A 23502-nucleotide genomic window follows, 5' to 3' on the forward strand; every position below is an offset into this window, starting at 1 on the left:
AGGACGCGGGGATCTTTCAAGCGCCCTGAATCAGGACGCCAGGAGCCTAGCAAGCGCCAACGAACCCGACGAACCTAGACAACAAGAGTCTAGTAGGCACAAGAGTGTTTGCCGACAGACAGGAACCTCACTCTTCCGTATAGGAGTGCTAATGTTCCGCGCTCCCCTTCTCGGGAAAGGAGTTCTTCTCCCGGGAAGAGCCAGATCACTCCAAAACGATCCCCCTTCTGTTTAGATCAGTTGGACCAAGGTATCGGAAGACGAAGGAGCCTGTAGATGTAGCAGTTTCAGACTACAAGAGACTTTCTCTTTTGCTGCTAAAGGAGTTCGGAGACTCCCTTCATCCTGCGGACCCTCCTTCACCAGGATCGTTGATGTCCAGCACTAAAGCTCTCAAATCGTCTTCCTTCGTTAAGATGCGCCCCGCTCTTTGTATGAAAAAGGCTTTAAAAACTTTTTCAGAGTGGTTGACTTCCAGAAGGGAAGCGGGCCAAGACAGTTTTTTCCTGCCCTCCTTCCAAGTTAACAGGCAAACCAGGAAGGTGGTACGAGACCAAAGAGCCGATGGGGTTAGTCTGCCTTCTTCCGCGGATGCGGATTTTGCTTCCTTAGTGGACTCTGCTAGGAGGAAGTCGTTGCTGTCTGCTAAGGCGGACCTTGGTTGGGGCATGTGTGAGCTGGACCACCTTCTAAAGGGCCTCTTTAAAACCCTAGAAGTCTTCAACTTTATGGACTGGGCTTTAGGAGCATTAGCGAAGAGAGCTCAGGACACGGACTTTGTTTCCATGGAGGAACTTTCGAGCGTCCTGGCTTGCCTGGACAGAGCGGTCATGGACGGTTCTGTGGAAGTTGCCTCTCTTTTTGGAACGGGAGTATTGAAGAAGAGATCTGTCTTTAGCTCTTTCTTAGCAAGAGCAGTATCACCTTGCAAAGGACATCTCTTCTTTTTGCTCCTTTATCCCCGCACCTTTTTCCACAAGAGACGGTTAGAGAGGTTTCGAAATCTCTTACGGAGAAGGCAACTCAAGATCTCCTCACGCACTCAGCCAAGAAGTTTAGGCCGGCAGTGCCTATAGAGAAGAAAGAGAGACCCTCTTTTGTTCAGCCCTTTCGAGGGGCCCTCCTCTTCTAGAGCCCCTCTTAGAGGTAGAAGACCAGAGAGAAAGAGTAGACCATCTAGAAGGTCCTTCGGGAAGTCTAGATGAACAGCAAGTCCTCCAGACGAAAGTAGGCGCCAGGCTACTCCACTTTGCCAAAGTCTGGGCGCAGAAGGGAGCGGACTCCTGGTCCCTCTCTATCCTGAAAAAAGGATACTTGATCCCCTTCAAGGAAAATCCTCCCTTGACGACAACTCCAAGGGAGTTGACCGCAAGATACTCGGATCCGGTCCGAAAGCTTGCTATGTTGCAAGCAGTGGAACAGATGATTTCCAAGGAAGCCGTAGAACTGGTTCAAGATCTCCAGTCTCCAGGATTCTACAATCGGCTATTCCTGGTACCGAAAGCATCGGGGGGATGGAGACCAGTTCTAGACGTCAGTGCCCTGAATTTCTTTGTCTTGAAGAAGAAATTTTCATGGAGACGTCTTCCTCTGTTCTATCTGCTCTTCGTCCAGGGGACTGATGGTGTCCCTGGACCTTCAGGATGCGTATTTCCATGTGCCAAGTTCATCCGGGCAGCAAAGGAATTATCCTGAGGTTCATGTTCCAAGGTAAAGGGAAAGTGTTCCAGTTCCGAGCGATGTGCTTCGGACTTTCGACTGCCCCTCAAGTCTTTACGGACATCATGAAGAATGTAGCTTATTGGCTACATCTGGAAGGGATCAGGATCTCGTTATATCTGGACGATTGGCTAATAAGAGCCCAATCGGAGAAAAAATGTCTGGAGGACCTTTTAGTTACTCTAAAGTTGACAAAGTCCTTAGGACTTTTAGTAAATCACGAGAAATCCATGCTGACTCCCCAGCAAAAAGTATTGTCTATCTGGGGATTCAGATGGATTCTCGGGATTTTCTAGCGTATCCTTCGCGGAAAGGAGAGAACGCTTCTAGAAAAGGTGTCAGTCTTCTTAAGGAAAGAACATTGTTCCGCGAGGGAATGGATGAGCTTGCTGGGGACCCTCTCCTCGATGGAACAGTTCGTTTCCTTAGGAAGACTTCACCTACGACCCCTTCAATTTATCTGAAGGAGAAGTGGGATTGGAAGTCCAACAATCTGGGAGAGACTTTTCCAATCTCGAAATGGATCAAGGAGAATATCCTTTGGTGGTTAGATCCACAGAAACTAAGCAAAGGAATCTCCCTTCGCTTCCAGAACCCTCGCCTAGCGTTGTTTGCAGACGCCTCAGATTCAGGGTGGGGAGCGACCCTAGGTTCGCAAGAGGTGTCAGGCATTTGGGAAGGAGAACAAGTGTCCTGGCACATAAACAAGAAAGAGCTAACAGCCATTCATCTAGCTTTGGTTCATTTCGAGGAACAGGTCTCAGGTCTGGGGTTGGGGATTCAGATTCACCTCGGACAACACAACAGCCCTCGCTTATATAAAGAAGCAAGGGGGGAACGCATTCCTTTTCCCTGTACGAATCAGCAAAGGATCTGCTGATTTGGGCACAGGAAAGGAAGATCTCTCTCCTCACAAGGTTTGTGCAGGGAGAGAAAAATGTCGGGACAGATCTGTTAAGCAGAAAAGAACAAGTCCTACCCACGGAATGGACTCTCAATCCTCAGATTTGCCAACAACTTTGGCATCTGTGGGGAAGGCCCAATATAGACCTGTTCGCGCCAACAAGAATCACAGATTAGAAACCTATTTGCTCCCCGATCTCGGATCCTCAAGCAGTAGCAGTAGACAGCTTTCTGCTAGATTGGACGGGCTTGGACGCTTACGCCTTCCCTCCTTTCAAGATAGTAGGAGAAGTATTGAGGAAGTTCGCTTGCTCGGAAGGAACAAGAATGACCCTCATCGCTCCCTTTTGGTCCGGCTCTCGATTGGTTCACAGAGGTGCTGGAATGGTTAGTGGATTTTCCAAGATCGCTTCCACTAAGGAACGATCTTCTCAAACAACCCCACTTCGACAGGTTTCACAAAAACCTCCCCGCTCTAAGTCTGACCGCCTTCAGACTGTCGAAGGACTTGTCAGAGCAAGGGGCTTTTCACGAGAAGTGGCGAAGGCTATTGCAAGAGCCAGAAGAGTCTCCACTTCTAAAGTATATCAGTCGAAGTGGAGTTGTTTAGAAGATGGTGTAAGGAAAAGGAAATATCCTCCTCCAGTACCTCTGTAACTGAAATCGCAAATTTTCTCCTATATTTGAGAAAAGACTGTAACCTGGCAGTTTTCAACAGTGAAGGGTTACAGAAGTATGCTGGCCTCAGTTTTTTCGACATAGAGGAATAGATCTAACAAACAATAAAGATCTTCATGACCTTATAAGGTCTTTTGAGACCACGAAAGAACAGGTAATCAAGAAGCCTAGCTGGAACTTGGATGTGGTCCTCAGTTCCTAATGTCGGAAAAATTTGTACCGTCTCACGCAGCTTCGTTTAGGGACTTAACAAGAAGTCTATTCCTTTTTGCGTTAGCAACAGCCAAGAGAGTGAGCGAGTTGCAAGCTTTGGAAGGTAAAGTGGGTTTTAAGAAAGATTCAGCGATTTGCTCCTTTCAACCATTTTTCTAGCGAAAAATGAAAATCCCTCAAAGCCTTGGCCAAGAAGCTTTGAGATAAAAGGAATATCTTCATTAACAGGGAGAGAACTAGAAAGGACTTTGTGTCCAGTCAGGGCACTCAAGTTTCTACCTGGAGAAGAAGAAGTTGCTGAAAGGTACAGAAGAAAGTCTTTGGTGCTCTGTAAGAGATCCGAAAAGAGCGATTTCTAAGAACGCCCCTTACATTCTTTCATAAAAGATGTAATAAGGGAAGCTCACCTTAATGCGAAGAAGAGCATTTCAAGGTTCTCAGAGTGAGAGCTCATGAAGTGAAGAGCCATAGCGACGTCTCTGGCATTTCACAAAACATGGTCCGCTTCAGGCTCTTATAGAGTCGACATTTTGGAGATGTATTCGGTGTTCGCCTCGAATACCTAAGAGATGTTAAAATTTCGTACGAAAAGTGCTTTGCTCTGGGAGCGTAGTTTCGGCGAATTCAGTGCTGGGAGAAGGGGCTGAGGCTAATCCTTCCTATTTAGTTTAAGGCTTAAATTACTGTTTATTGGTGGTTGTTTTTATTGGTTAATTGTCAGAGGGAATAGGGACCCTCTTACAATTCATAGATTGTAACAAGACTAACATGGTCCAGGTTGATCGGGATTGGCTTCAGTTGCTTCTTTGTGATTTTGTTTAATAACCTTAACTCTGTCATGTAAGAGGGCGAGTCTCCATTGATATGACAAAAGGTCAAGGCTCTACCATGTAGTGGGTCAGCCCCCATTGGTACGATCCAGTATAGGCTCTGTCGCGTAAGCGGGCTAGCCCCCATTGACACGCTCCAAAGAGTTTTATTCAACCATAGGTTCATTCCTCGTTGAAACTCTTGAGGCAAGCAGACTCATCGACAGTGGTCATGAAGTCTTCAGCCCAATAAGGTAGGAACTATGGATTATGTTATCCAAGAACATAGGTTGTTTTTTTCCTGTTTTTTAATGTATTTAGTTTAAGTATTATTTTGTTTTTAGCTGTCTCTTGCCCGCCACCAAGGGTGCCAATCAGCTAAGTATATATCTGCTGGGTAAGTTACTTGTACAAAAATGATATTGTTAAGATACAATAAAGTTTTGTACATACTTACCTGGCAGATATTATACGATTAATGGTACCCACCCAGCCTCCCTCAGGAGACAGGTGGAAGAGAAATTATGGCTTAGAAAACGGGAATAGTTCCAGACCCCGCCACCCAGCGGCGGGAATGGTGGATCACCTGACCTACTGTCGCGTGTGCCGCGAGTTTTGAAATTCTGTCGGGACGACCGAGTCTATAGCTAAGTATATATCTGCCAGGTAAGTATGTACAAAACTTTATTGTATCTTAACAATATCATTTTTCAGATTTGTACAGTATATTTACAGATTACATTTTATGATAACTAATGATTAATGTTTTTTCAATATTTGTAGGAACCTGGACTAGGTTTCATGACACCTGAAGAAGCTGAAAGTAAGGCAAAACGGAGGGTTGAAGATCTCTTGCAAGCGCTTCCAAATGCTTATCAGAGGAAACATATACCAAAGAAGAAAGAGCCTGTAAAAAAACCTGAAAAATCAGTAAGTATATTATCAGAAAGAGTAGGAATTTTCAGTTGTTGCATTCTGTTTCTCCTGTGGCCATTTATTTCATAGGAATATATGCAATATTTGCTTCTGTATATGATTGCTTCTTTTCTATTTCAGCAGTATGTAAGATTATGGAAAATTTTAAAGGTAATTTAGGTACCGTATATACTCGAGTAACGTGCGATCTCGCATATCATGCGACCCCAAAATTTTCACCAATAAACAGTGGTTTTGTCATGTATCTCATGTATCATGCGAGTCCCTTTTCCGAGGTCAGTTCATAGGGTTTGGTGTTTAGCGTGCTAATGGCCGAGTCGTTCAGAATGTGTGCTGCTGCTAGTGAAGTTACGGTAATTTTCTTACTAATCTCGAGATTGAATAGAAGACTTAAAGATTAAAAAAGAAAAAAGGTCCAGATAAAAAATAAAATAATTGTAAAAATAACACGCCCTTGGAGTCCTAAATCATTCTCTCTCTCTCTCTCTCTCTCTCTCTCTCAGAAATACAATACTGTAATTTGAGTCTTTCACCAACGGTATCATTAATGTGTAACATTGTGTGCGTGTTTTAAAAAAGTGTAGTACCCACACATTCCGATGTTTCGGTTTTTGGAATTTTTCAATTTCGGAAATGTGAGGTCAGATGCATAATCAAACAAACATCACTACTGCAGAAAAAAAAATTTTTCCCTTTATGTTTTTCATTATTGTTATTTATTAATTACTGTTTATTTAAATAAATATTAATATAATACTGTTACATGAATGTGAGATAATTAAGATCACCTATAATAAAATAGTGGGACAATTAATATCATATGTTCACTAATAGCTATTATTTTGTACATGAACTTCCCTGCCAGATATATACTTAGCTATAGTCTCCGACAGAATTTCAAATCTCGCGGCACACGCGACAGGTAGGTCAGGTGGTCTACCTTACCCGCCGCTGGGTGGCGGGCGTATGAACCAATCTATCTCTCCAGCCAGATTTTTTTCTGTCGCTGAAGCGATAACAACTGTTGTCGTTTCATTCCGATATATTCTTCATTTCTCGCTTGCCTGGAGATTGATTTGGACATTTTGGTGACGTATTCGCTCTATTTGGCTTGGCATACGCTGATTGTGGACCGTTGATTGATTTGCGCTGGATTTCCTGTAGAATGTCTGATTTTGATTCTGTTTCCAAAACGTCCGGTTTTGTTTAGAGTATGTTTGACCGATGGATGTAAGGTGAGGTTACCGAAAGCTGCGGTTGACCCTCACACTTTCTGTGTTAAATGTAGGGGGAATGAATGTTTCGTTTTAGTAACCCGTGTCAAGAGTGTGAGGTTTTGAACGAAGATGAATATAAGGCTCTTCTTCTTATATTAGGAAACTTGAAGGGGATAGGGTACGTAAGCTTCTTCAAGGAGTTCGAGCAGGTCGAGATGAGTGAGAATGAAAACTAACATTAATGTAGTTTTAGAACCTTCCTCCCAGGTCTCAGCTCCTGCTCCCTGCACCGAAGCCGTAGATTCGTCTTCGGAGGCGGCGGCCTCAAAAGCTTCCTTGTGTTCTAAGGAAGACAAGAATCTTCGTACTGATCAAGGTAAGAGTGTCATTGATATAAGTGCAGTGTACCCATTGATGTGGAGGGTGGCGTCTGACCGGCTCCTTAGTGCCTCCAGGCCTAGACCTCTTCCAGACTCCCAGTTCCAGTGGAGGAGGAAAGTCAAAAGCCGCAGGAGGGGCTAGGGAGAGCCCCCACCGGTCAGGCGTCCCCTCGGCAGATCCTGAAGTTCGCTCCCAGGCTGCCTTGGATCGTAAGAAGAAGAATATTCTTCGTCAGTGTTTTTCGTCATCCTCTTCTCCTTCGCCGAAGCGTGGTTGGAGCTCTAAGGAGGCGTCACGCCCGTTGAAGAGGGCTGCGGAGGCTCCCTTCAGTACGTTAGCGTCCAACCCAGAAGACTTTTCTGATGTAGCTTCCTTGCAAGCAAAGAAGCCTAGGAGATCCAGTGATCGCCCTCCTTGCTCCCGCTCGCGCTGAGCTTGCTTCGGAAGAAGATCCTGGGTGACTCTCCTTCCTCGAGTGCTAGCGGGCCTACAAGCTCAGATCACAGCCTTGGCGGACTCCTTGGCATCGAGATCGCGTAGAAGGAAGGATTTGTCTCTCCCTATCAAGAGATCGAGGCGCGTTTCGTCGGAAGAGCGCTCTCCTTGTAATCGCGATCTCCTTCTTTGAGGATACTTCTACACATCGTAACATTTCACGAGAAGGAACACCACTCCCGCTCGAGGTGTCGAGACGCCATTCGACGGATAGGCGCTCCTTGGACTATGAAGATATTTCCCCAGATCGGATTCCTGCCTCGGGTAGACGCTCAGCCCCTTCTGTTTTCTCCTTCTTCTAGAGTTCGTGCAAGAAGAGAGAGTCGCTCAGGTCATAGAAGACTTATTTCGTCGTCTCCGTCTCATCTTTCTTCTCCTCGCCTTCTCAGAGAACCTAGGGAATGCCCTTCTGAAAGTAGGCGCACTCCTCCTTCCGACTACTGTCGTCGGGCGTCGGATAACGTGACTGGTAGCGCTCATCGCATGGAGTTCGCTCCTCCCCTGTAAGACATCAAGAGTCTAGTAGGAGCCCTGCTCCTGGTAAGCGTCCTTCTTTTAGTAGCTGTTCTCCTGGAGAAAGACGCCTTGATCCTCGTTTGCTTCGTTCTCCTAGTAGGCGCTCTTCGTTCTCGAGACTCCCTACTCCTGATCGGTCTCCTCTTGCTAGAAGTCAAGAATTGCCTCAAGCGCCCTGCTTCTGTTAGGTGCTCGAGCCTTACAGACGTTTCTCGCCCTTGGTAAGGACCAAGATCTCGCTGAACGCCCTGTTCCGTTTAAGCGCGTCGGAGCATAGCAGGCCGCTCTCCCCCGCTTCGTAGGCATCAAGAGCTCTCAAGCGCCCTGCTCCTGAAAGGCGCCCTATTTTTAGCAACGTTTCGCCGCTTGGTAGGCGCCAGGATTCCCCTAAGCGCCCTGTGACAGATAGGCCGCTCGCGCCTAGTAGCCGCTCTCCCTCACGATCGGCGCCAGGATTTTAGTAGGCGCTCTCCTCTCGTAGTTTCCCCTAGGGATAGACGTGGTCTTTCTAGGGAAAGGAGTCCTTCCTCTTTTGCTGTTAAGAGTTTGTCTGCATTAGGAAGGAATGCGAGTTTAGACAAGAATTTTCGGATAAGCGTCCTTCTTTTACGACTCCTCGTTCTCCTGTACGCCTCTCTACTTTGGAATCTTCTCCTCATTCAAGACGTTTGTCTCCTTCATCGCACTGTACCCCAGCTAGGAAATCATCTAAGGATTCTCATAAGGATCCTCATCCCCGTTCTCCTCTTCAAGAAGACCAGGAAGCCTCTGAGGAAGAAACTAATACATCGGCAACAGTTTCTTCGTACAAGAAGCTCACAGAGCTTCTCCTTCAGGAGTTCGGAGAGTCTTTGAGCCCTACTGCTCCTCCTTCTCCACACTCGTTGTTCTCCACAGCGAAAGCAACGAAAGGATCTTTGTGTGTGAGAATGAAACCGACTCTTTCTATGAAGAAAGCGCTCAAGAGTTTCGGTTCATGGATGCGTACTAAAGAAGAAGCGGGGAAAACTATGTTTGCCTTCCCTCCGTCGAAGCTTTCAGGACGGACAGGATTTTGGTATGAGACAGGAGAACCCTTGGGACTGGGCCTTCCGTCTTCAGCTGACGCAAATTTTTCGGCACTAGTAGACGCCACTAGAAGATCAGCTTTGAATTCGGCCTCCCCCAAAACTACGTGGGCAATGAATGAAATAGATCACATTCTAAAAGGCATTTTTAGAGTCTTGGAGGTTTTCAACTTTCTCGATTGGTCCCTCGGAGTCCTAGCCAAGAAAACTCAGGACCGGACACGTTTTCTCCGGAGGATTTGAATTGTGTCTTATCCTGTATGGATAAGTCGGTGATGGGATGGGGCCAGCGAAATAGCTTCACTGTTTGGAGCAGGGGTCTTGAAGAAAAGATCAGTATTTTGCTCATTTTTAACAAAGTCTGTCTCACATGCTCAGAGATCGTCTTTGCTTTTTGCCCCTCTCTCTACGCAGCTGTTTCCTAAACACCTGGTTCAAGACATTTCGAAGGCTCTCTCTGCCAAACGCTACGCCAGTACCTTCTAGCGCAGTCTGCAAGGAAGCCGCGCCCTACCTTCCAGACTAAGACGAAGAAAGCTAAGCCGCCTCTCAGGAACCCTTTCGAGGGGCTTCTACCTCTAGATCCTCTTCGTTCAGAGGTCGGAAACCAAATAGAAGGGAGGGAGGACTTTTACGAAGTCAATCAAACCTCCCCAGTAAGACTCAAGTCCTTCAGAAACAACTGTAGGCGCCAGGCTTTTACAGTTGTTCCGACACGGCATACAAACCTTCGGTCCTTTTACAATAGGAAGGTACTAGCGGCAGCTGGATAGGTCGTAAGCTTTCGAACAAGGGGTTCGGTAGTTAACTGCTTGTCCGACAGGCGCGCCGCAGCGCGACTGGGAGGTAAACAAATCACTTTTGCTTTCGGCCTGCTGGCGTGTGGACGTGTATCATCGCTCTCTGCCCTCCCGCTTCATCGTCGTTTGCTTTCGCATGATTGTGTTTTTTCTTTTTCGATGTATCTAGTGAAACTGAATTGTAAGTACAATCATTTCATTGATTTCAATTGTGAATTAAAGGATCTTACTGCACAAACGCTCTCCGATTACCCGAGTGCCGGGACTGAAGGGCGTAATTGCGGAATTCATTTTCCCATGAATGATCCTCGTATTGTGTATGCTCGGTGCCGAGGGCGGGAGCGCTCGCTCCGAGCGTATATTGGGTGGAAATGTGTAGATGAAAAATCGTAAGTAAGTACTCTTTTCATTTATATTTTTTTGACCTATGTGCCCGTTGCCGAACGAATACTATCGGCACGGAAACTTATTCAGTATGAAAGTGGAATCGCAAGTACAGTATTCTTTTTCATTTTCATAGATTATTTTATATTGTAGCAATACTCATTTTGGATCAGTTTTCCGAGCTTGCCCGGAGATTGATCCTTCCCCCTTTTTATGTTTGAATGAAGTGAAATCGCAAGTACAGTTCTTTTTCATTTCATTTTGTTATTGAGATTGCATTGTTGACTGGGATCAATGTTCCGTTATTCATGGGAATTGATCCTTCTCTTTTTGATTGTATGAAGTGAAATCGCAAGCGCAGTAGTCTTTTCATTTTCATATATCTGTTGATTGCATCAATTCGTTATGGATCAAGGTTTCCAGAAACCTTGATTCATAAGGTAAGGAATGAAACCTTTCACCCTTACGCTCGGTACCGAGGGCGTAAATGCGCTCGATCCGAGCCCTTTTTCATTGTGAAGTGAATCGTTTTGCAAGATGCATTTTCATTTTGTTCCTTATTATTGATTGCATCAATATTATTTGGTTCAAGTTCCGCTCAGTCAGGGAATTGATCCGTATGCCTTGTATTCGTGCCGATGGCACGATTGCTAGAGCTCTTATTTTGTTGTTGGGTACATGGGTACTGTGCGGGGAGGGGAACGAGAACCCCCCCGCTCAGTTCCCACTGATGACTCTTCCCCTTGGGGGGGGGGGGGGGAGGTTATCGGCGTTCTTCTCCTCCCCCGATCCGTCGGGCGCGGGGGGGGGCGCTCGGTGCCCGATGTACAATTGTATTAGGGGTCTTCCACTCGTTCGGGAGGGATCAAACCCCCGCCACGATGGGATTTCCCCTCCATTAACGCTACTACTTTTATTTCCCCAGGTGATACTGCCACGAGGGTGGACCTTGGTGAGGTATGGGCGTCCTTCCAATGGCAGAGCGGGCTGGTGTCCAGGGGCGGCGGTTCTATGTCTGGGCATATTGCTTGGTCCACCCATGGAGTGGTGACCACGCTACCAGGTGACGACGTCCCTCCTCACCTGGTGTACTCGCCTCGCGTGGTAACAGTCTTGCCTACAGCCGCTGTGAAGTGCCGTTCACCGTACCGAGAGGGGGGCGTGCCGCCGCCGCTCGTGGTTGCCGCGCTGCAGCGACCACACTTCCGCTGCCCTAGAACTCGCCCCTGACCTGCCGCCGGTAACAGGATGTTGCTGCCTGCTGCTCCACTTCCTGTGTTTCCGGTGCTGCCTGCCGTACCTGCCGATTCTGGGCTGACTGTCCAGGCAGTTGCTGCGCTGGCCGTCCCTGCCGTTGCTGCGCTGGCTGTTCCTGCCGTTGCTGCGCTGGCGATCCCTGCCGTTGCTGCGCTGGCTGTTCCTGCCGTTGCTGCGCTGGCGGTCCCTACCGAGGATGTGCTGGCCGTGCCTGCTGTTCCTGAGATACCCATACCTGCTGATGTCGTCCCTGTTCGTGGTGGTACTACCCCAGACTGTGGTCTGTCTGTACAGGTGCGTCCGGGCCCTGTGGCTTCGGCTACAGCAGCCCCGGCTCCGCCCTGGATAGCAGATCTTACGTCTGTCCTGAGGAAGCTGACGAAGAAGAGGAGGAAGGTGTCGTGGTCGTCGTCTTCATCTTCTTCATGGTCGTCAGCCGCCGCCTCTTCCCCTTCGACTTCTAAGGCTTTACAGCCGAGGAAGAAGAAGGTTGCCTCCTCCCTCCTAAGAAGCTTCTCGGGGAGCTTCTCGGGACCCGTCTCACCTCGGTGGGACGGGAGGGTTCCTTCCGCTGGTCCTCCTGCTCCTTCGGGAGCGGGGCCCGTCTCTTCTTCCGCAAGGAAGAAGACTACGGGACCAGAGAGGGGTACCGGCTAACACCGGTACTTCCTCGCCTGGTGTCAGTGGTTCTGCCACTGACAGGGTCCAGGGTCGTCTCGCCTCCCGTTCGCGGGAGGTACCGAGTGCACGGTCGCCTACCAGCGACCGTGCAGCCAGGAACCAGACCTCTGAGTCCGCTCAGCGTCAGGTTCACGGCACGGGGCGGAAGACTAGTGACAGCCGCTCATGCGACTCTCACCAGACCAGCTCTCACTCTCGCGGTGAACAGCTGGCTACCCTGGGACGTGACGGTCCACGACCGACACGGGCTGAGGCTGGGAAGAGGTCCTCCCGTTCGCCGGTGCCAGCCACGGCTGGAACCAGCGACGTGACGTGCCGTGAGGACAAGCACCGGTCTCACTGCGACAGTGGAGCCTGCAGGTCGCCTGACCGTCGCTCTCACAGAGAGCGATCGGGTACGGCAACCAGCACCAGCTCTTCTGACACTCGAGATCAGTGCCGCTGTGCTCAGTCCAGCCGTTCTCCACAGCGAGACGGTTCGACCCAGGCCATGCAGCTCGATCGTCACCGCGGGTTGACGATCGCCTGCAGCCCTCCAAGCCTGCTGGTCCTGCCAGCGAGCGACGAGGGAGCGTCAGGTCTGCCTCTCCCGTACCTTCAACCTCCTCGGGTGACACCGGGAGGAGCGAGGTATTGAGGAGTGATCGTGAGGGGTGCGCCCCTCATGATCCCACCACACGCTACGTGCCAGGCACGGTTTCTTGAACCGGCCAGGACGTATGCGCAAGTGGATGGAAGACCGAGAGGGGCTGTCGCTGTTCCCCCTTCTTAGGAGGAAGGTTCTCGGAATATGCTCTTGTTCGAAGGGCTTAACGGTCCCACTCTGCAAGATGCTGTGACTTCCGAGATCCAGAGGAACTTTGCCGAGGTTACGGCGCTGATTCGTCAGCACAATGACCTCGGGGAAGGATCGCCGCTCCCACCAGCAGAGCCACGTCTCGGCTCGAGTCGTTTTGGGGCCCGAGAGGGAATCCAAATCGACGGTGGGTCTGCCGCGATCGGAGCTTGCCGACTGGGTTGAGCCAGGTAGTCTCTCGTCTCCGGACAAGGAGGCTCTCTCGGTTCTGGACGGTCGAACAAGCTCCTTCACCTCCTCTACTGCGACAGAGGCGTTTCTACGTGTCTTCGGACATCGTATTGATATATCCCTTCGGTCCTCCTGAGGTTTCGACCTCGACGAGGACTGGAATGAGTCGGAGTGGTATCGGCTCTCTCCTGTCAGGTGTCGATCAGCCCCACCCAGACGACGTTCACAGTGGCGGCAGACCCTTACCTACAGTGAGAGTTCGTAACCCTCCTCGGGAAAACGTTTTCTCCTGACGATACGTTTTCCCAGACTCTAGAGGCCATCGCCGCAAGGCGAGGGCTGCTCCTACTTTTCTCCAACTGCTAGTTCCACTGGGAAGGCGAGCGAGTATCCAATTCCTCCCCCATTCCCCTCTCCCTTCCTTACGGGACCCGGTCCAACAGCAGGCGTACGTTCCAGGGGCATCGAAGGACGTTAGCATGGAGACAGAGATCAGACCATACTGAGCAGAGAACTGTAGAAATCGGTACGGATCAACCACCGGGCTTTACAGCCGACTCTTCCTGATGGAAAAGTCTACGACAGGCTGGCGCCCAGTGATAGATCTCTCTCCCACGAACCGGTTGGTTCGCCAGACCCGGTTCACGATGGAGACGGCACGCTCAGTGCTCGACTCTATCAGGGAGAACGATTTCATGCTTTCAGTGGACTTGAAGGATGCGTATCTACAAATACCCATTCATCAGTCCTTCGGAAAGTACCTCCGCTTCATCCTCGACGGGACGTTGTACCAGCTCAGGCCAGCACGTTGCTTCGCTCTCTCAACCGCCCACAGGTGTTCACGCAAGTGTTCACTCTGGTGTCTGCTTGTGGCCATTCGCACGGGATATGTCTGATGGGATATCTCGACGATTGGTTAGTCCTGGCGAGCTACCGCTCGCAGTGGCTACAGGACAGGGATCGACTGCTCGAGTTCTGTCGCGATCTGGGATCGCTCTGAACTTCGAAAAGTCCCGATCTCGAGCACAAAGCAGAGGATGAAGTACCTGGGTATGCTGATCGACACGGTAGCAGATTCAGGGAGGCGGCCAACCAGTTCCTGTCTCGGCAGGAACAGGTAGCTCAGCAATGGCAAGTCGTGATCGGACACCTGTCGTCACTCGGGAAGCCAGTCCCTAACGGGCGTCTTCACCTGCGGTCTCTTCAGGAGACCAAAGGAGAGTTGGTCACAGGCGACGGATCCCCCAAGCCTCCCTTGATCACTGACACAGGAGGTGAGGCAGGACCTAGCCAGGTGACTGGACGACAGGAACCCCTCAAGAGGAGTGCCTCCGCGCACTCTCCCCCCGCCCCCCGGACATGCAGCTGCTCTCAGACGCATCGACCGAGGATGGGGCGCACACCTGGAAGAGTTTGCGGACTTCAGGAGTGTGGTACGAGAACGACAGCACCTTCACATCAATGTACTGGAACTAAAGGCAGCGTTCCTTGCTCTCCAAGAGTTCCAGTACCGCTTGATGAGACTCAGTGGTGTTGATGTACGACAACACCACGGTGGTGGCTTACGTCAACAAACAGGGGGGACCTAGTGTCTCTCCCGTTGTATCAGTTGACTCGGCAGGTGCACGAGTGGGCCGAGGCACACTCAATAGAGCTGTCGGCACGCTACATTCCAGGGAAGGAATGTAGTACAGACACGCTCAGCCGTCGGGATCAGGTGTAAGGACCGAACGGTCTCTACACCAGGACGTGGCGGAAAGGCTCTTCGACCTGTAGGGGCGACCAGTCGAGGATCTGTTCGCCATCCGGCACAACAGGAAGCTCCAGGTGTTCTTCTCGGCCGTGCCGGATCCATGGGCAGCTGCAGAGGACGCTCTTCAACACCCGTGGGACAACCTCTTCGCCTATGCCTTTCCCCCGTTCAGCCTGATTCGCAAGGTGATCAGTCGAGCACTGGTCATCCCGAATCTCAGGATGATCCTGATGGCTTCCAAATGGCCACAAGCCATTTGGTATCCGGACCTGCTGGCTCTTCTCGTAAGAGACCGAGAGAGATTCCGTTGGCACAACCTTCTCGCCCAGCCACACGTCGAGAGGTACCACCGAGCAGTCCAGTTTCTACGTCTTCACGGCTGGCTGTTATCCACCTTCTCTTGCGAACGAGAAGCTTTTTCGTTGCGCAAAACAGAGATGGCTGGAAACGTCCGTCAGTCCTCTGCAGCTGTGTACCAGGGGAAGTCGGCCGTCTTCGGTGGTTGGTGTCATAGACGGGGCCCATCTCCTCTCAGAGCAATCTTCAGCAGGTAGCGGATTTCCTCGTTTTCTTCGCCGAGGAAGCTCCTCTAAGTTCCCACAGTCAAGGATACAGAGCCGCCTTGTCGCGCCTCCTGAAACTGACGGGATTGGATATCTCGAACTCGTTCGAGATCTCCTTGCTTAGTAGCAGCCTTCCAAAGGTCTTAACCAAACAGGGAACTCGAATGAACCTCGTCTGGCTGGACCTGGCATCGGCGAAGAGAGTACTGGGAACGTCATGCAGATAATGATGGGTATGAGATGCTGCTCTGTCCTGGGAGGACGCTACGGCGCTATCTGAAGAGAACTCGACACATCGGGCCGGAGGGTCGACGCCTCTTCGTTAGCAATGGGGTCAACAAGAAGAAGTATCAGAACACTCTTTCGTCCTGGCTGCGTGAGATCTTCAGGAGGGCGTATGAGGCTGATGACATCCGTACGTCCCGTCCGAGAACTCACGAAGTTAGAAGTATTGGCCCCTCGTCGGCGTTTCGTAAGAACTTCTCCGTGGCGCAGGTATGGAAGGCAGTGGTCTGGTACAACCAGACCACCGGCAACTTCCCTATACCTATTGGATATTGCCCATAGGTCCTTGGATCGGTTTCCTTAGGACCTGTGGTGGCTGCTCAATACGTCGTCTAGCGAACCCAGACCCTAGCAGGCTGAACAGCATCGAGTCCTGGTGTGACTGTATGAATAGATAGTGATGAGGAAGTGACTGGCTTCTCTTTCTATCTTTTCTTCCTCTCTACCTGTGGGTAGAGGGATACGGTCATCACCCTGCTGGATAAGGACGAGATGCCGGTGAGCTATACGACAGAGCCCCATCCTATCCTTGCACGAGGGATGGGAGCAGAATATCCACCACTTCCTTCTACAAGGGGGGAAGTGGATGCCTACAAGAGTCAAAATCATGACTTTAACTTTGCTCCTGTACAGGAACAAGTTCTTACATTGCTGGTACGAAGAGATGCGCATGCCCCTCTCTTAGTACTCGTCCAGAGGTCTGACCATTGATCCTGCGGTGCACACCCCGATCAATCGGACAGAGGCTTGGATCCCTCCCTCCGCTCTTACGACCAGGGAGGCTTCCAAGGTTGGGCGAACACCAGTCTGTTCACAAAAGACTCAGATTCCACCCACCAAGAAGTGAGTCTTCCTATTTGTAAAAGGACCGAGGTTTTGTATGCCGTGTCGGAACAAATGACAATTTGTCCAAAATTGCATTTTTCCTAACTATACAAACCTGAGTCCTTTTACACATAGCCCCACCTCATGCCACCCCTCACTCTGCAGTTTTTTGCTTGGGCCAAAAGCAAAAGTGATTTGTTTACCTCCCAGTCGCGCGCAGCGCGCCTGTCGGACAAGCAGTTAACTACCGAACCCCTTGTTCGAAAGCTTTACGACCTATCCAGCTGCCGCTAGTACCTTCCTATTGTAAAAGGACCTCAGGTTTGTATAGTTAGGAAAAATGCAATTTTGGACAAATTGTCATTTTGCAGAAGTCTGGGCCCAGAAAGACGCAGATGCCTGGACCCTGTCAATTTTGAAGGGAGGAAGGGCTATCTCATCCCGTTCTCTTCGAGGCCTCCTTGACGAATACCCCGAGGGAGTTGACGGCCAGATACAGGGACCCCATCATGATCAAGCCCTCCGACTAGCGGTAGATCAGATGCTGGAAAGGAGGCGATCGAACTAGTGGCAGATCATCTTTCGGCAGGCTTTTACAACCGCCTGTTCCTAGTTCCGAAATCCTCAGGGGGATGGAGACCGGTGTTGGATGTAAGCCCCGTGAACTTCTTCGTCGAAAAGAAGAAGTTCACGATGGAGACCACTGCCTCGGTGTTAGCAGCACTCCGTCCAGGGGACTGGATGGTGTCCTTGGACTTACAGGACGCTTACTTCCACGTACCAATCCATCCTTCCTCGAGGAAGTTTCTAAGATTCATGATGGGGGGGAAGAATCTTCCAATAGTATTTACAAAATGAGCGGAGCTCTCTGGCTGGGCTGTTTTGGTCCACCCACGTGTTTGATCGCATATCTGCCAAATTTATAACAACAACAGAGATAAAACCATTTCTCCCATTACAGATATCAAATATTATCTTTTCCGTTGCGCAGAATTCTAGATAAATTACGTAGGTTCACGATTGATAAAGTTTTTTTATGCAATAACAAGAAACGGAGTCAGATATTCTATCAACAGGGCATCTCATTTTGGTGCTGTTGCGAATATTTCAACCAGTTCCACGTGCGTTTAAATCCATACTGACTGTAGTCTGGAGGCATTTCTCCCTTCTACACATATCTTGATTTCTTAATATCGTAGGTATAGAATAAATTGGTGAGCAAGGAAATATGAAATAAAGCATAACAGTAAGTTTGACGAGTGAGAAAATAAACAATCGTATACAGACAGACTCTCTCTCTCTCTCTCTCTCTCTCTCTCTCTCTCTCTCTCTCTCTCTCTCTCTCTCTCTCTCTCTCTCTCTCTCTCTCTCTCTCTCTCTCTCTCTGAGAAAATAATAGATAGGAAACAATGACTTAATATAGCTTGAATGCGATATGGCAAAGTTTTTGGCCTGACTGAAGAGTGGAGTGACTTTGACACGACTTACAAGTTATTCCTGGTCATCTCACAGCCATAGATAGACATCAACTTCACAGCCGAGAAAGGGCAATCGTATACGAAATAAATAGGTATGGAAAATGCAAAATGCGGGCCTTATGTTGTCCCATAAAAAAAGCTCTCGCTCGGACAGCTGTAAGATTTAGAGAGAGAGAGAGAGAGAGAGAGAGAGAGAGAGAGAGAGAGAGAGAGAGAGAGAGAGAGAGAGAGAGAGAGAGAGAGGCCGAATAGGAAGGAGATTAAAGTACCTGGGAAGAAAAACCTTATAATCTTATAATTATAGCCTCGGGGGTTTGCTCAAGGACATTCAAAGGTCTGTCACACACGGGCAGTTGTTGTTTTTGTAAAATTAGCATAAGGGCAGATCTTTAAAAGCCACGCCAGAGAGCTCGCCCAGAGAGCTCGCCACGGTGACAAGACTATACCTTCCATATGAATTGACGATGTCCTATACGAAGATGCAGGAGATGAGGATGAAATGATCAAAGATCTGGAAGATGACGAATATGATGACTGCCTTGATGGCAAAGAATTCAGAGCAGTATTTGATGATACGGACATGGAGAGCGACTTTGGAGGATTTTAGTTTATTAATTTTATGCAATTTTTTTACTTTAATAAATTTTCACTTACCTGCGTATCCTAAAAGGAAAATAATAGTTCAAGTAACAAATGTTTCTTTTACTGAGTAAAACAAAAAGTAAAAAATCCTTCAGTGTTGTGCCTTAACTGATTTGGAAATTATAGATGGTTAGTCTAGTACAGTTAAACATGTTGTATAAACCAAAATAATGCAAATGGCGCACTATCGCTCTTTTGTATTTTAAAATACAATAGTAATATGAGAATGCATACAATATTATTGGATATAGTGAAGTACAAGTAAAACATAACTTTTTAAAAGATCTACTGTTTTCCTCCGGTAGTAACTATCGCGATCTGCCGATTTGGGAAAGCATAGACGGTACGCTAATTTTATACCGCGTGTATGATGCGACCCCTTTAAAATTAGCTTCAAAATTAGGTTTCAAAAGTCGCATAATATGCGAGTATATATGGTATATTATGCAATATGCACATTTATTCTTCCAGTTATCAACAACACTAAGTTAGTCATCAAGCAGTTCTAACTTTTGTCCCCCTAAAAGGTACACCTGAGGCTTTACTGATAGAAGACTTTGAGCCACACGTGGCCATCTTGAAAACTGGCACCCTTCCATTTATCTGAGAGACCTTTGTGGTTTGGCTACCTCACAAAATAGTTATCATTCAGAGCATAGCCTTAGCTTTGGCTTTGAAAAAAAATATCCTGTGGTTGGGGTTACAGTTAGCAATGTGACATTTGTTCCGATACGTAATACAAACCCTCGGTCCTTTAACAATAGGAAGGTAACTAGCGGCAGCTGGGACGGTCGTAAGCTTCGAACAAGGGGGAAGAACGGTAGTTAACTGCTTGTCCGATCGTGCGCGCGCCTCGCGCGCCGAGAGGTGAAGAATCACTTTTGCTTTCGGCCGCGGGTGTGAAGGACGTGTTCGTCATCGCTCTCTGCCCCGCTTCATCGTCGTATGCTTTGTTATATTGTGTTTTCTACTAATGGTTTGGTTTGACTTGAAAATGAAACTGTAAGTACACTGTTTTCATTTTCATTACTTAATTATGAATCAACATGGAGCTATCGCCGTAGAGACGGCGATTTCCGCTCTTTTCATGAATTGAACCCTTGAATTATGTCTCGGTGCCGAGGGCGGGCGCACTCGCTCCGAGTCATGTATTATGGGCGAAAGTGTGTAATTGAAAGATGTAAGTACTCTTTTTCATTATATTTTTGCCCTGTGCGTTCGTTGCCGAGAGCTTGATTGCGCTCGGCAAGAGCCTCTTATTTTGTATGAATAGAATGCAATGAAAGTGGATTCGCAATGCAGTTTTCTTTTCATTTTCATTTATTAATTGCATCAAATTTAATTTTGGATCAATTCCTTTCCGCTCTTACCCGGGAATTAATCCTTACGATTTATTGCTGTGAAAGTGAAAATAGCAAGTGCAGTATTGTTCATTTTCATATATATTTTATGATAGCATCATATTATTATGGATCAAGTTTCCGCTCTTACCGGGAATTGATTTTTCCCTCTTTAAGTCTATGAAGTGAATCGCAAGTGCAGTATTCTGTTTCATTTTTCATATTACTTTTCACTGCTGTGCGGGGGTAGGGGAAGCGAAGGTCTGCCAGGAAGTCGTCGGAAAGCTCTCCCGCGACTCCCTTGGTATCCGATTCTTCGTCTTCTTTTCCTGCCCCCCCGATCAGCTTCCTCGTATTTTGTTTTTTGGGGTCTTCCTTCCGTTCGGGGGGGGGTGGGGCATGTCTCCCCCCCCTGTGCGTGAGGAACCCCTCTTACTAATCTGTCTGTGCTACCCGCAGGTGCTACAGCCGTGGGTAGACGACCTTGGACAGGTATGGACCACTGCGGCTGCATGGCGTGCCTAGCATCCACGATCTGCTGCAGAGTCTAGCGAGGTCTGGGGCGGTGACCTTGGAGTGGTCTCCACTATAACCTTCACGGCCGCTTATGCTGCTTCCCCCCGCTGGTCTACACTCCCCATGCTGTGTCGGTGACGCCGTCTGCCGCTTCTAGGGCCGGTCGCCGCCGTACCGAGGAGGGGTATGCCGCCGCCGCCTGTGTTTTCTTCGTGTTGCCTGCCCCAGACTTCCGCTGTTCCAGCAGCTCGCCCTGGACCGGCCGCCAGTACCACGCTGGCTGCCGATGATTCTACGAGGCGATGGCTGGGCCTGCCGTACCTGTCGCTGATGTGGTTCCCGCTACTGGCTTGGCTGTCCCTTCTGTGTTTACCGCTGCCGCTGTTCCTGCCGCTCCTGAGCTGGTTGCTGTTCCTGTCGCTCCTGGTTCCTGCGCCTGTCCATGCTGGTCCTGCCCATGGTGTGTCTTCCCCAGTCCCAGGTCCTTCCGGACAGGTGCAGTCGGGCCGTGTTGCTTCGGCAATAGGCCCGACTATCCGGCCTGGATGGAGGACCTGACGACTGGTCCTGCCGTGAGCTGACGAAGAAGAGGAAGGTGTCATCTTCGTCTGTTGCTGCCTCTTCCCCTTCGACTTCTAAGGCCCATAAGCCGAAGAAGAAGAAGGCTGCCTCCCCCCCCTAAGAAGTCTCCTTCGGGAACTTCTAAGGGCCCGTCCCACCTCGGTGGGACGGGGGGTCCTTCTGCTGGTCCTCCTGCTCCTTCGCTGAGCGGGCCCGTCTCCCCACCTTCCGTAAGGAAAGAGATAGACGGGGACCAGAGGAGTATCGGTTAGCTCTGGTACTTCCTCGCCTGGTGCTAGCGGCGATGCCGCTACGCCAGGTTCCGGCTCGGTCCCTCGTTCGCGAGAGATCCCGAGTGTACGCTCTCCCTCGGGAGACCGTGCAGCCAAAGTTTCGGCGCCAGAGTTCGCTCGGCGCCAAGACCACGGCACGGAGCAGAAGGCTGGCGAGAAACCGCTCAGGTGACTCTCGCCAGGCCAGCGGCCGCTCTCGCAGCGACCAGCTGGTAACCGGGTTTTGTTATTCCCCCTAAGAAGACTCCTTCGGGAACTTCGAAGGGCTCGTCACATTCCGGTGTGACGGGGGGGGTTCTTCTTCTGCTGGCCTCCTGTGCCTTCCTCGGGAACGGGGGGGGGGGGGGGGGGGGGGGGGGGGGGGGGGGGGGGGCCCGTCTCCCCTTCTGAGAAGAAGAAGAAGACGGGGACCAAGGATGTGCTGGCTACCGCTGGTACACCCTCGCCTGTCTTGGCAGTCTGCTGCTTAAGCCAGGTACCGGGGCTCGGTTTTCTCGTCCGCGAGAAGTTCCGAGTGTACGATCTCCTTCGGGCGGTGACCAGTGCAAGCCAAAGTTAAGACGCCTGAGTTCGCTCAGCGTCATGACCGAGGCACGGAGCAGAAGACTGTCGAGAGCCGCTCAGGTGACTCTCGCCAGGCCAGCGGCCGCTCTCGCAGCGACCAGCCGGTACCTCGGGTGGACGTGACGGTCTCTGACCGGCCACGGGTTGAGGCTGGGAAGAGGTCCCCCAGGTCCCCTCGACCGACGGTACCAGCCTCGGCTGGTACCAGCGGTTTGACGTGCCGCGAGGACGCTCACCGGTCTCACGGCGAAAGCGAGCTCTGCAGGTCACCTGACCGCCGCTCCCACAGGGACCGGGCGGATACGGTGACCAGCAGCAGCTCGTCTGACGCACGGGACCGGGGTCGACGTGCTCAGTCGAGCCGCTCGCCACAGGTGAGCGGCACGGCCAGGCCTGCAGATCGATCCCCACCGCTGGTTGGTGATCGGCTGCAGCCCCCCACGTACGCTGGTCCTGCCAGCGAGCGGGGGGGGAGCGTCAGGTCTGTCTCTCCACTACCTTCAACTTCCTCGGGCTACACCGGGAAGAGCGAGGTAGCTAGGAGTGATCGTGAGAGGTGCGCCGCTCACGATCCCGTCATGACGCCGCACGTGCCACGTATGGTCTTAGGACCAACCAGGACGTACGCGCAAGTGATCGGAGGCGACCGTCAAGGGGAGAGGGAGTAGCGTCAGTTCTGTCTCTCCGATACCTTCAACTTCCTCGGCATACGCCCGGAAGAGAGAGGTATATAGGAGTGATCGTGAGAGATGCGCCGCTCATGATCCCGTCACGACGCCGCACGTGCCAGGTTGGTCTTAGGACCAACCAGGACGTACGCGCAAGTGATTGGAGGCAACCGTCAGGGATCTGTTGCTGGTCCTTCTTCTGAAGGAGGAGGGTCCTGGGAGCTGCTCTTGTTGGAGGGACTGGACGGTCCTACTCCTCAAGACGCTGTAACTTCCGAGATTCAGAGTAACTTTACCCAGGTTATTGCACTGATTCGTCAGCACAACGACCGGGGGGAAGGATCGCCGCTCCCACCAGCAGAGCCCATGTCTCTGCTCGAATCGTTTTGGGGCCCGAGAGGGAACCCAAACCGACGGTGGGTATGCCGCGATCGGAGCTTGCCGATTCTGTCTTGAACCAGTCTCTCTCGTCTCCGGACAAGAAGGCTCTCTCAGTTCTGGCCGGTCGATCAAGCTACTTCCACCTCCTCTACTGCGACAGCGGCGTTTCTACGTGTCTTCGGACACCGTATTTAAATACTCCTTCGGTCCTCCCGAGAGGTTTCGACCTCGACGAGGACTGGAACGAGTCGGAGGACGGTATCGGCTCTCTCCTGTCAGGTGTCGATCAGCCCCACCCAGACGACGTTCACAGTGGCGGCAGACCCTTACCTACAGTGAGAGTTCGTAACCCTCCTCGGGGAAAAAACGTTTCTCCTGACGATACGTTTTCCCAGACTCTGAGAGGCCATCGCCGCAAGGCGATGGCTGCTCCTACTCTTCTCCAACTGCTAGTTCCACTGGGAAGGCGAGCGAGTATCCAATTCCTCCCCCATTCCCTCTCTCCTTACGGCTACGAGGGAAAGGGGAAGAATCCTACAGAGATTTCTCT

At 50.4% G+C, this 23502-nt stretch overlaps 2 protein-coding genes across 4 annotated transcripts in view; both read left to right on the plus strand.

The window, feature by feature from the left end:
• The window catches only part of LOC135222732 (uncharacterized), a 377836-nt gene that overhangs the window by 57692 nt on the left and 296642 nt on the right, over positions 1-23502 (plus strand). The gene's annotated exons all lie outside the window — the stretch shown is intronic.
• Positions 1-23502, plus strand: part of LOC135222730 (dynamin-binding protein-like) — a 70318-nt gene that overhangs the window by 29122 nt on the left and 17694 nt on the right. For all 3 annotated transcript variants that reach the window (XM_064260943.1, XM_064260942.1, XM_064260944.1), the window contains exon 11: positions 5106-5252. In XM_064260943.1, coding sequence (XP_064117013.1) covers positions 5106-5252 — 147 coding nt within the window. The remainder of the gene's footprint in view (positions 1-5105; positions 5253-23502) is intronic.

Source organism: Macrobrachium nipponense, chromosome 8 (genome assembly GCF_015104395.2).
Source record: "Macrobrachium nipponense isolate FS-2020 chromosome 8, ASM1510439v2, whole genome shotgun sequence".
NCBI lineage: Eukaryota > Metazoa > Arthropoda > Malacostraca > Decapoda > Palaemonidae > Macrobrachium > Macrobrachium nipponense.